At 44.7% G+C, this 13,966-nt stretch overlaps 1 protein-coding gene across 3 annotated transcripts in view; it reads right to left on the bottom strand.

Annotated features, from left to right (window-relative positions):
* The window catches only part of LOC147899640 (calmodulin-binding transcription activator 6-like), a 102,373-nt gene that overhangs the window by 49,252 nt on the left and 39,155 nt on the right, over positions 1–13,966 (bottom strand). For 2 of the 3 annotated variants that reach the window (XM_087377979.1, XM_087377980.1), the window contains exons 4-8: positions 10,232–10,320; positions 10,024–10,069; positions 9,357–9,798; positions 8,903–9,099; positions 3,153–3,608 (exon numbers count right to left, since the gene is read on the bottom strand). In XM_087377979.1, the coding sequence (XP_087234105.1) occupies positions 3,153–3,608; positions 8,903–9,099; positions 9,357–9,798; positions 10,024–10,069; positions 10,232–10,320 (1,230 nt within the window). Of the gene's footprint in view, positions 1–3,152; positions 3,609–8,902; positions 9,100–9,356; positions 9,815–10,023; positions 10,070–10,231; positions 10,321–13,966 lie in introns of those variants that run through there. The other variant, XM_087377981.1, reaches the window with a different exon arrangement.

Here is a 13,966-nt window from a genome sequence, read left to right as displayed (position 1 = left end):
ATGGACCTCAATCCGGGAGACCTGTTGTCCATGGATCCGTAAGCCAGCATGACAGGGTCGATTACAAAGGCATAGCCTCCCTCCGTGAGCCAAGCCACCATCCCCCACGTGAAATCCCTGCTTATCCTCTATGTGCTAGCAACAATCCTGAAGGAAGCCAACCATATCCGCTATGCGACAAGGCAGCCCGATAGACAGTGCGGGATAGTCTCCAAAACTCCATCCACACAACCAGTGCATCTGCCATCTATCAACATCTGTTCTAGCCTGGGGCCGATGGGCACGCCCCCATGCGCCAACCAGAAATAAAATATATTCTGCAGGCACAAACTCGTCCAAAGGCCGGGCCAAAAGCGGCCTATGACCTCTCTCGAGACATCCTACTCTATCCAATGGCGCTACCTTGTGGGGGACCATGCTGCTGCCTCAAGCTATAAACGACACCTGATGCAAGTAGTGTACAAGAAGAAGGCAACCTCCTCCACTCGGTCCGAATGCCCTATGCAGGCGGGCCAAAACCACTCCCATGGATCCCACTGAATGTCACATAAGGGTCTACCCTCCCAAATCCATAGGCGCCAAATTGCCGATAAGACTTTGGAGGGATCAATGTACCAAGTCCTGCGCAAGCGGCCCACAATCCTGACCCTCTACCACTTCAAGTCCTCTAAGTCCACCCCTCCATCTCCGGCTAGGTCCGTAGTGAGCCTCCCAGTCCCACCCTATAGAAACGAGACTGATAGAAGCCAAGACACTCCCGAAAGAAGCATATCGAGAGTGGTACCCTTGTTCGCGAAAACTGTCCCGACCAACAATGGGGGGTCCAAGGGCTCCGTAGTCCCTCCCACCAAGAGTCCGGGATCGCCTCCTCAATCTCCTGCATCCTGATGCCTGCTCCTTGGAGGTAAGAGAGGGCTAGACTGCAGGCCTCTGTCTCTCTAGGAAGTCATCTCCATGTCCCAAAAGATCTGGCCGGTCCCCTGTCCCACTGCGCCCATCCAATATAAGTCCGTTGCCCATGCATTCGCCCTTCCGAAACTTTGACCTTCAGATGCGAGATGAGCAGTTGCCTCTCAAAATCCTCTTTGCAAACAGCCTAGCACACTCCTGCCAATATCTACCACACTCTGTAGAGGCTCCGCATCAACGGATAACCCTTCCATGTTAGTGGAGCCTCAAAGAAGATCCACCTATAGGACTGCTACCACTGCCCACCGGTGCGAGGCATATTCCCAAGAAGCCCCTATAGAGTTGGAGTTTCCATGGTTCCGCACCTGGCGTGAAGCCTCTCACTACTAGCTTGCCCAAGAGGGCTCTACTCTGCATCTCTGAATCATAAATGTGAAGTCCACCTTGTGCCCGGGGCAAAATCACTATCTACCAGGCCACCCTAGCTCTGGTGTTGCACGTGCTATCCGATCCCGACCAAAGAAAATTGCAAACAAAGCATCGTAGCTGCCCCATGCAACCTCGGTGAAAACACCAACAAGTAGCAATGCACCAAGATGTGGCAATGCTCAACCTACGAGCGAGTGTTTAGCGGAGCTCCAATACAAGAGCTTCTGCCAAACACTCTCCAACTGCTCTGCCAAAATGTCGATGCCTACCTGACAACCCAGGTATCTAGCCGTCTCTCCTTTCGGAATCCACCGAAAGCCAAAATCTACTCCCCAACCTCGAACATCCTGGCTCACCTCCTTGCCTATGAAGAAGCCAACAGATTTGGTCCAATTTATGCGAGCTCCGGAAGCCTCGCAATAGACGGACGGCACTCCTCTGACCCTCTCTAGACTAGCTGTAGAGCCGTCAACATAGAGCACATTATCATCTGCAAACTCCGAATCTAGAAGCTCCTCCTCCTGCCAGATCGGTAGCCTCATCCCTGTAAGGCCAAGTGCCTAAAATCGCAGAAAATATGCCAAGGCTTCTGCCACAAAAAGGAAAAGATAAGGGGCCAATGGGCAACCCTATCTCACTAAACAAGAAAGCGGAAAGACCTTGCTTGTATGGCCCCCGATGATCACTTGGCTGGAGCTTCCTGCATAAAGAGCTGAAATCCCTCTGATTATCTCTTGAAAAGCCGAGTCTCTGCATAGTCCCCTCCAGTAAGGACCCGTCATATGCCTTCTCGAAATTGAGGAGAAAGATAGTGAGAGGCTGCGCCTCCTCCCTGGCCCAGTCAACTGCCTCCTAGAAAGTGAAGATATTATCCACAATGCTGCACTCCTAGACAAAGCCAGGCTATGTCTCATGAATGATATCTGGAAGATGGGGTCTCAGGCGCAAACTCAAGACCTAAGCCAAGATCTTGTAAGCTGTGTCCAGAAGGGTAATCGGTCTCCACTGGCGAATATCTGATCTATCTCCTCCCTTCGGAATCGGGCATATCCAACGTTTGCTCAAGAAGTGTGGAAGGGAGCCTGAATCCAAGATCTCCTGGCAAGCTAACCGGAGTGGGGTGCTATAATATGTAAAGAACCAAGATCAAAAAATAGTCAATAACCTTTGCATTTTCCAAGGATCGGTCGCAAGGCATTTATACTAACCTAGATAGATCCCTATGCCTAGTGCCAAGCACTGTCAAGTTAGTTCAAATCCCTAGCAATACAAAAAATTTCAAGAGAGCATGCTCCCAACAATATAAACATGAGAAAGCTAATTCGTGTTTAGCGCAATTGTTATCACAGCCATGTTGCAAATGCCATTGGCTTAGTGGCATCTTAGTTGTTGTTGATGTTGTTGCTGCTGCTGCTGCTGCTGCTGTTGCCGTTGCTGTTGCCGTCGCTGCCGTTGTTGTAGTAGTTGTATCACGTTATAATTGTGGTCACTGTCCTTGTACCTGGTGCTGATGTGAGACAGGATACAGGCTTCATATCCAGCAAACCATTTTCTGTTGATGTGCAAAGTGCAATGTATGCACACAAATTTACAATACAAACTCCTATGTTATGTCACAAAGAGTCAACAATTTCAATGATAAAAGCGTTCAAAACGTGGTAATAAATTTAGCTATGCACAGAAAATTTAGAATAGAAACTCCTCCCTCATGTCATCTCGACTTAAGACAAGAATGAAGCAACCATTCCAAAGGCAATAATCCAAGTACACTGGTATACATCAGTGTCTAATTTAGAGTGATAAAAGGATGATACCTTGACTTCCTCAGATGAGAAGCTCCAAGTTGGAGAAAATTCTGTAATGGCGAAACATAGCGGTGGACGGAAAGATGGGGTTAACTCCTCACTCGTTTGTGTTTCTGATGCCAAATTTGAAGTATCCTCTGTTTTTCTTTGACTCTGCTCATACATCGGAGTGTATGAATACGAATTGACTGAAGGAGCTAAAGGACTACTCTTGTTCTCAATGGGAAGTTCCCTCTTCATCCATCGGTCCAGACTATCCAACTTTTTCAAAACTTCTTCTCCGTCATCACTTTGAGATTCAAGAAAAGGAACCTGGTCACTTTCTGACCATGTCATCTGCAAGCTAAAATCTGCACTCTGTGGCCATTGGTGCCCATTCTCATCTCTTTTGTCACAGCTGGTCTGCTCAGTCTGTCTACTGTATGCCAATGAGGATGGCATAACGTCAATTTGTGGAGCTATACCCTGCAAAAGCTTTAAAACTTGAGAGTAGCCATTATACACTTTAATGAATGTTGCTTTTTATCTCAGTGATTTGCAGCACATCTTTGTAAGGCAGCACATGGATATGAAAATAAGCATAACATTTCTGAAAGTGAGACTTGAGAATCAGCAACAAGGCCTTTCATTACCTTCCAAAGCACCAGAAAAACAAAGATTGTCACCAAAACGATAATCACGTCATAATGACACAAACGACATAACAAAAAGTATATAAACAGAACCCATAAAATTGTCTACAAAGCAAAACATGTTGACGGCCACTTGTTACTCCGAAATCCCAAGCCCCTGCCTAAAGGCTCTCATTCCCTCGTTTTCACTCTCTTCCACCTCCACAATTCTGATGTTTAGAGCTTTTTCTTGCTGCTCTTTTTGCTCCCTCATTCTACTATTGACCAACTCGTCAATGGTGTTGATGATGTCTTCTTTTTTTGGCATCTGTTGTGCAAGTTTACGCTTTGTCTCTACCTGCCCTTTCTGCCCAGATATTTCCTTTTCTATTTTCAGTTCCATGCTGTGAACTTTGGCATATCCTTTTTCTAACTGGCTGCCCATTTTCTGTTCTATGCTCAGAACCTTTGCATACCCCTTCTCTATCTTGCTGTCCATGGCTAGCATTTTCTGGGCCATCTCATTCATGTTGTTCTTCAACTGTTGAACCTCTTGGTTCAGCAAGGTAATTTCTTCCTTCATCTTGACCATAGTCTCATACATTTGCCTTCTTGTAGTCTTGTAGAAACTGGAAAATGGGGGAATTAGGGGCCCAATCCTCAAAGGGGATCTTCTGGGAGTGAACATTTTAGAAGTTGGGGTAAACATTGTGTGAACACCCCTCTGTCACAATTTCCTCTGTTTTAGTATCTCGTTGGTGATGCACCCCTCTATTTAAAAGCCTTGTGGAACTTTGCCTGTGAGAATTGGAACGTTGTATTGGGGAGAGAGAAGAGAGAGAGACAGAGAGAGAGAGAGAGAGAGAGAGAGAGAAGAAAGAAATTACATTAATGTCTTCAGAAGCCCTGTCGGGACTATGAGACAAAGTACACACCAAAAAAAGTTGGGGTAAACATTGTGTGAACACCCCTCTGTGACAGTTTCCTCTGTTTTAGTATCTCGTTGGTGATGCACCCCTCTATTTAAAAGCCTTGTGGAACTTTGCCTGTGAGAATTGGAACGTTGTATTGGGGAGAGAGAAGAGAGAGAAAGAGAGAGAGAGAGAGAGAAGAAAGAAATTATATTAACGTCTTCAGAAGCCCTGTCAGGACTATGAGACAAAGTACAAACCAAAAAAAGAGTAGCTACTACATCTCTGAAACTCAAAGAGTCGAGGAGTGCTCATGGCATCTCAGCTCGAGATTATTTAGCACACAACTAAGTTCTGGTCTTATATCAAAAGTGGCATGCATTACATCAGTTTAAGACTGAGGGTCTTTAGGTTTAGGTTTGAAGTCTCTAATTAGAACCATTCCATCACGATAAACTGCCCATTTTCTTACGTTGCGTGCATCCTTCGTTTTAGTAAGTTCAACATTCCTTTGTTTGAGCTAAGTCGGGGTGAGCTCTTCACATATAAATACACGTTTGATAAAACTAGATCTCTTAGGAGTAAGAGATGTCCTCCAAGTAGCTAATACACATGTGTGCACATCCCTACGAGTCAATGACGATGTCAATGAAGCACTAGGCATGGATACCCCACAATGTGTGTCGGTGAAGTCCATGGGGTAGCTACATGGAGCACTCACATGGTGACTCTCAAAATGGATGAGTGAGGGTCACCGATGTCAAGATAGATGCCAGAGGTGTCACGAACACTTCGAGATGCCAATCAATGTGTAGTACCTCATGCAAAGTATGCAGAATGAAGATGGTAGCAGAGGCAATCTATGGCGAAATTAAGTGCAGATTTTGGCGTGCATTTCGAGGGCAGGAGCAGCTACTATTGGGCATGCATTTCGAGGCTGTTTGGTACGGATAGTTGAGCTGGTTGTATGGGCAGCGGAGTAAGCTGTACAGACAGTACGACATAAGTGTACGGGCAGCCTGGTATGGCAATCAGTAGGTCTGTTGTACGGCACACCAGTCTGTACAGTCCGTACGGATGTACGACTGCTTTGTAGCTGATGCTGAGGCTAAAGGAGCGGCCAATAGTGAGGCATAGGTAGGAGGAGAGGAGCTCAAGGTGGAGAGGCAAAGGAAGAAGAGGGAGTGCTCAAGGAAGGAGAGGAGGAGAGGCTAGCCCTCCAAGTGGAAGAGCAGACCTTCTAATGAGGAGGAGGCAAGGCAGCTTCATGGCTACTCTCTTACCTCAACCTCTTGGAGGTGGCTCTGATACCATATGAAGAGACATGGCAGTAGGAGAATGCCAAGCTAACTAGGAATGGATGGAAATATGGAAAGCATAATGGCAAAATGGAAAGCAAATGAAAGAACAAGTGCTAGGCAATGATAACCAAAATACTCACATGATATAAAGCTTGATGTTGACTGATGTTAAAAGACTCAAGACAAGTACAACACTATAGTGTGACACTAGACTCTAGAAAGACACAGTGTATATGGGATAACTCCCAATATGACACGTGGCACGTCTAGGACTCACTAGACTATAAAACACCCCCTAGACACCTAGTACACTCATTTTTTACTCACTTTGGCTTCATATTCCAACAAAGACTGTACGGTTGTACAGAGGTACGACTGTACAAAAAAGGTACGAAGAGAGATATGGCTAACGGAGAGAGGTATGGCTAACGAAGAGGGAGAGGGAGAGAGAGAGAGGGTAGGCGAGAGAGAGAGAGAGAGAGAGAGACAAAGACAGAGAGACAGAGGGGAGAGAGAGAAAGAAAGAAAGAAAGAAAGTTTATTACAATCTTCGGAAGACCTATGGATCTATGAGACTCTGAGAATCCTGATTGAGGGTGGAGCTACTAAACGAGGATCCACACCAATGCCGAATGCAAAAGCTAGTGCTAAGTACTACATAGTCATGTCAAAGTGATCGACTACACATCAGTATCATCCTCATCATCATCCTTCTCCTCATCATCATCCTTCTCATCATCATCATCATCATCATCATTAGGTCATTAAGGTGGATGAGACAACGGAAGCATAAAGTCGGCTATAGAGTGTTGCTGCCACATCAGCACACTGCTTCACTAGCACACCCCTTCACAGGCACAGCCACTGCATGTCACCCCCTGAATGCCACATCATCATTGAGCACTTTGCACCCTTTTTTTGCCCCTCCACCTAGATCAAGTCGCATCTCTTGATCCAATAAGAATTTGAGGGCGCTCCAAAAAGGAACGCCACTTTATTTTTCGTGCTCTACATGCTCATCACATAACGTAAACATTTTGGTGCAAGTATCACTCACTTTGAGCCTCACCGGACAAATCAGCTTCCTACATGCACATCAGCCTCTACATCGACGCATCTAACCCAGCACATAAAAAGAACCAAAGAAAAAGAAATTATTTGTTGTTCTTTTCTTCGATCGACGGTTGGTCGTGGGCGTGGTCCTGTGTCGTCTTATGGTCATAGCTCTGCGCCTAACAAGGGCTACAGTGACCCCTGTCGCTCAAGCCCCGACTCTGAACAGAGAGGGGATATCCCCAAGTGTAATATGTGCGTCAACCCTCTGTCTAAGCTATCGTGTCGCTGGCTCTAGATCCTGATCATGTCGGGACCTCGTAGTATGGGGGTCCACATGCTCTGGCTCGAAGAACTCTGTGATTGAGCTCTAAGAAGAGTCTACCAAGGAGGAGGTCTGCTCCTCTCTCCGCAATCGAAGTAGACGATCGTGGTGCTTGACTGCCTCATGGATAAAAGGCGCCAAACATTTCTCGTCTAGATAGGAGAGAAATCGGGACAACGCCCCAGAACTGTCTCTAAAGAGGCAGTAGAAGTGTCCTCGGATCTCGGAGTATACTAGGCACCTGAAAACGAAATGCTTCTCCGACTCGACCTCCTATATGTCACATAATCACTTGCCTATTGTAGCTTTTTTATAGTAAAAAATATCTTTTCATATTTTGCTACTCAAACTTACCTAGCATGAAAAAAATACTTCGAAGGTATTTGATTATTGCAAAACAGCTATATCATAAAGAAAGTGAAGTCTCTTATAGAAGGTGCGCCCAAATAGAAGAGATCAAACGCTTTATTAAGGAATGCCATGTTCAGCATGTGGGGGACACTACAACTAGGTTGGGTGAGCGAAGGTCCTTTGCAAAAGCTCTTTGCAGCCCACCTTGTTTCAAGACTATAAGATGTGGAGTTGGAAATGTAAAATGTCTCTTAGGACGTGAGTAGCACGGAGCAGGGATGTGCCCCATCCTCTTACTCTCTTGAATCTCTACATCAATGAGCTAGCTTCTTTTGTGGACACTTTGGAAGGACAAGGTCTGTGGCACATACACATTTACTCCCGGCCCACACACATTCACTCATCCCCATCATAGTTTATGCTGACATTATAGTGCTGTTTTCACACACAGCACGGGGGCTGCAGAGATACCCAGCCCTACAAACATTTTCTGACAGCCACAACATGAAAGTCAAGCTTTGTGAAACCAAGATTATGATCTTCAACACGAATAAGGCCCAACTTCAACATGAGTCATTCACTCTTGCAAGTGAACTGGTAGAGATTGTCACATCCTACATTATGACTCTCATTGGGACCCTAGCAATGCCCACACAGCCTTCACTTGACTGAGATGAGCGGGTGTTTCTTATTATTTCATTGTCCACTGCCAATCTTGTGCACAACAGAATCTTAAGCTCATCCATCCTTGCCTAAACTCAATCCGTCCCTCTAGAGATAGATGATAACAACTTCATAAATATGGTACCTATCAATCTCATCATACCAATTCATGACAGCATGATTAAGGGGCGTCAATGTCCCCGATCCAAGCTGAAATGTTATAAATCATATTCCAAGTTTGATGTTAAACAAAGGTAGGAAGCTTCGCTTAGGGATTCTGATGAATTTCATCTGAGATCTGATTTGTAATTGTTTATACCACAACGTGTCAAAAGGCATGCATATTCAATAGTCAGTATGAAGCAATACCACAGCTATTGAGAACTAAGCCACCTACAAGAAGAACACCAAAAGTAAGAATATATTAATCAATATAAACAAGCCAAATATGGCACATGCCCTAGCAGCTATGCCCTGTTTCTGACATCCTCCACAAACCAACAAAGCTATGTATATAAGCAGACCAGTCGGTGCTTAATATTACCTGGTTTTCAAAAGAAACCTGAGAAATTATGGATGCTCCTTCCAAACTCGCATCCCCCGTACAGCCCATTAATGTAGGTGTTTGTAGGCTGTTGGGATGCTGTGTACCACAGTTAAAGGCCTGGCTAGGTACAGTGTTTGCTGGCGATAAGAAATCTGCCCAAGATGATACGTTGATAGCAAATGTGTTCCCCCGATCTACAACAAATGTGTTTCCATTTTATTGTCAGGCGACCATCTCATCATCCTTGGGATAGCTGAGAGGGGTGGGGGACGGGATTTAAATGCAAAGGCTTTTTTATACACTAATCATCTTCATGTCTCTTGGAATAGAACAACATAATGCCCATTTCATCTAAGTACCATTCACATTTCAAACAACAAAGGGGAAACCGTAATGGAGCGAGAGGTTGGCACTGATATCCCTGACTCAAACCTGCAACAAGAGATCATACCTGGAGTCGGGACTTCTTGTTTCCCAACATTCAATCCAGAAAAAGTTGCAGGTTGTGCAGCACCAGTTGGGATGAACTGTGTATTATCCGAATTTGGCATAGTCTGTTTTGCAAAGCTGCCTTGTAAAATTTGACCCTGTGACTGGCCAGTGAAATCCAGCAACCACAAATTGTCCACTGCTGTCCTGTCTATGCTCATATCCGTCTCCCCTGTAGACTGTAAGTCCTCAAGAGAAAACTTGTCGAAGTCATTATTTGAATCAAAACCATACAGATCTAATTGAGGAGTTGAAGCATCCACAGAACTCCCTGAACTCTGCACAGGTGCCATAGCTGCAAACAATGTGCTGGATGGATGAGGTTCAAATGCTGGGTTCCGATCAAGTTCCATAGCCTCTAAAGCATTTGGTTGCCATGGGTGTTGTGTATTGACCCTATTACCCTGCAGTAAACACACCCTGCAAAAATTGAAATTTTTACAGCATGACAATGTGTCTTGCATAGTTCATTTTGGAATCCTGACTAGAAACGGGAATATGAGCAATCTACTCTTGTTTTCAGAAGCAAGTATTGTGGTTAAAAGAAATGCACGCAAATGACAAGTAAAATGTGTAGTGTATTATACTCAATTCTTCAGTGACCATTTTGAGCTTACAAAAGTTCAGACCTCTTTTACTTGCAAGTAGTGAACGAGCACGATGTGTTCAAGGTTCCTGCAACAAGATCCCATATATTGATTTATCCATGAACATCCCCAAAACGAGAATACAATTTTGGGTTTAGATGCATCCAACTACAAAAGAAGCAAAGCAGAGAAATTTGTGCTTCCTAACTGTCAAAGAAAAATAGCATCTGCCAGTCTGTTCGGCACTAACTTGTCCAGCAGCCAGTACACCCGTCGCTGAAGATTTGATTCACCCTCACCATGAGCATAATAAACATGTATTTTTTCCTCGCTGCCAACCTGGAGCCAGTATAGACAACTAAATAAAACAATCTCGAAAAGCTACTTAGTGTAGTGACCCCTTGCTATAAGTATGAATTATTGATGAAACAAAATATAGCTTTCTTCTAATACCGCATCTCCTGAACATCCATGTCATATACAATGCGAAGATTAAAATCGAACACAGCATACTATGGACAACTACCATCTTTAATTTTAGTGGAATGCATGTAACAGGATTAGGTGAAGGTCTCAGTCCCTCCTTTATTGCTCTACGACATCGTATACACCATGAGATTGTAATATTGACTACTAACGCTTCCCCTTCAGTTGAAGATCTAATGTCTTTGATACATAGAGTTCTTTGACCTTTTGAAATCTTAAACAATGGCAACATCTTTGTGAATAGGCCTTGCCAACTGACCTTGAAAAAAACTAATGCATCAATTGAATTTCTCCTTGCTCGGTTTCATGTCGAATGGAATGATGGGAAATTTCAATGTGCTTCCGTAAGCATATCATATGCTTCTTAATTGTTTCATGTGTTTAACCTCCGCTTGTAGATCTCCATTAAGAAAGAATCCATATGATGAACGTGCAAGTCCATTGTGCATACTAGCAATATGATGTGCTTCATCTACTCCCTTAAAGAGTTTTGCGACCAATCTTGCTTTGCATCTTTCCACTCTGCCATCTACCATAAGAACACTATAATTACAAAGTAGTTCGACAAGTTTCCATGACTTGTTAACACTTCATGATATCTGATATTCTTCCTCATAACTAAAGCCAATGTTCTTGCGTGGCTTGCTCTTCCAAAGATGCTAGTTCTTTGATAATTGACAAGAGTCAACATAGACCTCAATTTCTAGGTTTCTTGTCCTTGAGAGAATCCTTTGCTTCTTCCGCCCGTTTTTTCACCCATCTAATGCAGACTGATAACTTTTCTCCATTGAGCAAAACTTGTTTCTTCAATTAACTCTAATGTCTAAGCTTTAAGATGACCAAGATACACCTATGGTCATATGTTCCTCATACAACTCTTTCATTGCATGAAACCGGCCTTCAATAAATTAAAGGGCAGTAAAACTTACAAGTATCCGGTCAACACTAATATGTTAACAATTCAGCAAAAGTATTACCAGCAGATTGGGAGCTAGAGTGCCCCTGCACCAAGACAAAGACACAAATTGGCCCCAAAACTTGGCGCCCCTTTCGGTATTTCTTTAATTAAGTGAAAGGCCCTGAAATCCAGGCTACATAAAGGATACACTCCTGAGAACTGGGGCATTCCACATTCCATTGGGCATCCACATAGCCAGCATAGCCTTTACTGTTCACTACTCTCACACTCCTGGCATTAGGTCCATCCCTGCACCAAGACAAAGACACAGATTGGCCCCAAAACTTGGCGCCCCTTTCCGTAATTCTTTAATTAAGTGAGAGGCCTTGAAATCCAGGCTACATAAAGGATACACTCCTTACAACTGGGGCATTCCACATCCCATTGGCCATCCACATAGCCAGCATAGCCTTTACTGTTCACTACTCTCACACTCCTGGCAGTAGGTCCATCCCTAGTCCAAGACGCTTGCACACAGCCCAAAACTCTCACTAGTAACCACACTTGGCCATATAGTTCCCCATAGCTGTTGCCAGTGCCCAATTAGCCACCTTTCTGGTTAATGCAGAAAGGGAAACCATACACAAGCTTGCTCCTCTGACGAGGACTGCCATGACCAATAGTCTCTCACCCTATGGGTCGCACATCTCCTGATATAACAACTTGTTTCCCATAAGAGAACTGGCATCACAACACGGCAAACACTAAGGCAGTCACACATGTACCATCCCTCTCATTGTTCCAAGGATACAAGCATGGATTCCCGACCCCTGCTTACTCAGCAATGAGGTTTTAACAAAGATGTCCCAACTGCCTAGCAACCACTGCCTAGCAACCGACCCATCTCCTAGAGAAACCAAAAACATATTCCCACACGAAACATGTTACTTGCCAAAGCTAGCAAATAGGATACACAATGAATTTGAACCCGCTCGCATTCAGTGTTCTTCCCACTCTCATTAGGCATCAGTATCACAAGCACTAGCCCTGCAGGGCTCTGCTCTCACACCATGTGACCATAGGTATCCATTCTCAGTGCAAACACCTACATTTAACCTAAGAGCATTTTGTTTTCTGGCAGCCCAAACAAGGCCACGCGCTCCCTAGACAACCACAAATGTCCACTGACTCATTGGTATACCAAACAATGGGTGAAAGCATAACTGAATTGCCCACGATGCTCAGAAGCACGAACTTACCCTATAAGCATTCATTGTGAACCACCCTGTAGGCCATCTTCTCCATGTTCTAGTGATGCCCTATGGGCCCTGGTATGTGCCTTGTAGGCATAGTTATAGGCACTTAGTGTATTTTGTGCCTTTTATGCCACATAGAAGACTTAGTCCTATGTGACACCTAGGACACTTAGTCCTAGGGTCTACCTACAAATACTATGTACTTTTATTTTCATTTTAGTCTAGTTGACGTGACGGCTGATAACTATCGACTCTTGTACCTTGTACTTGCTCTCTCGTTTATCGATCCTACATTGGTATCAGAGCCAGCCTTACACTTGTCTTCCAGCTCTCCTCAGCCCCTTGAATCCTCCATTGCTCATTGGGAGTCTGATCCTCTGCTGGTCGTCACTGTTCCAGCCTGTTCGAGGCTCTCCAGCTGCTGCCCAAGGCTCCCAGAGTCTTTTCGTCGCCAAAAATTGCCTTATTGCGACTTCCAGCAGGTGCGACTGCTTCTACGCCCCTGCTGCAGCACTTTCGAGGTCTTCTACAGCACCCGTGGCCATCTGTCGCCACTTTTGTACTGCAGATCCAGGCGCCCAGCTCCCGCGACCTCAACTAGACTCAGATCCAGGCGCCCAGCTCCTGTGACCTCTCCAGAGTCATCTGCAAGAGGAGGCGTGCTATCGCGACCTGTTCAGAGACCCCCACAGGAAACACCTGCAGCCACGCACTTATTTCGAGGTGCCTGAGGGCTGTTCCAGCTTCGCTCCAGCCGCCTTTTGCACTTCAATCTGCTGCAGCAGCTCCGTGGTCTGTCATACTCTACCTACAGAGGTCTTTTGGGTCTCAGCCTTAAGTTCAGGGGACCAGAAGCTCATTCACAAGCAACATTTGCAGTCTTTTACTGTCTTTTTGACAGTTTTTACTGTCAAAGCCTAATTTCCAACGAAAAATTTAAGGCTTTTGACATCTCGACCTTCAACCTGTTAATACAATACTTTGGACAAGGTTGACAACTGAAATCCTTCCAAAAATTGAAGTTTTCAGTCAATTTCAGGTTCAGGACTGTCACATTGTGCCACATCATCACTCAAGTCAACAAAATTTGGGGCTTTTGTGTTGGGAGCTCAATTTCAGCTGGTAACCCTGTTTCTATACATTGCTGCACATATTTTCAGTCTATTTGCTCTCTCTATTTCATCATCTGAGCAAGAAAAGGGACCGTGTTGCCTTGAGGCCCAGTTCAGCCTCCTGGAAATATCTGTTGTTAGCTCACAGGTGTTTGGGACAATGAATCATATTTTTTGCAGTTTAAAACCTTGAGGCTATACTTTCGTCACTTTATCAGTGCATTTCTATCAGT

Source organism: Dipteris shenzhenensis, chromosome 8 (assembly GCF_047967505.1).
Source record: "Dipteris shenzhenensis isolate YYH24624 ecotype China chromosome 8, Dip_SZ_1.0, whole genome shotgun sequence".
NCBI lineage: Eukaryota > Viridiplantae > Streptophyta > Polypodiopsida > Gleicheniales > Dipteridaceae > Dipteris > Dipteris shenzhenensis.
This window is presented reverse-complemented; position numbering and strand designations above follow the sequence as displayed.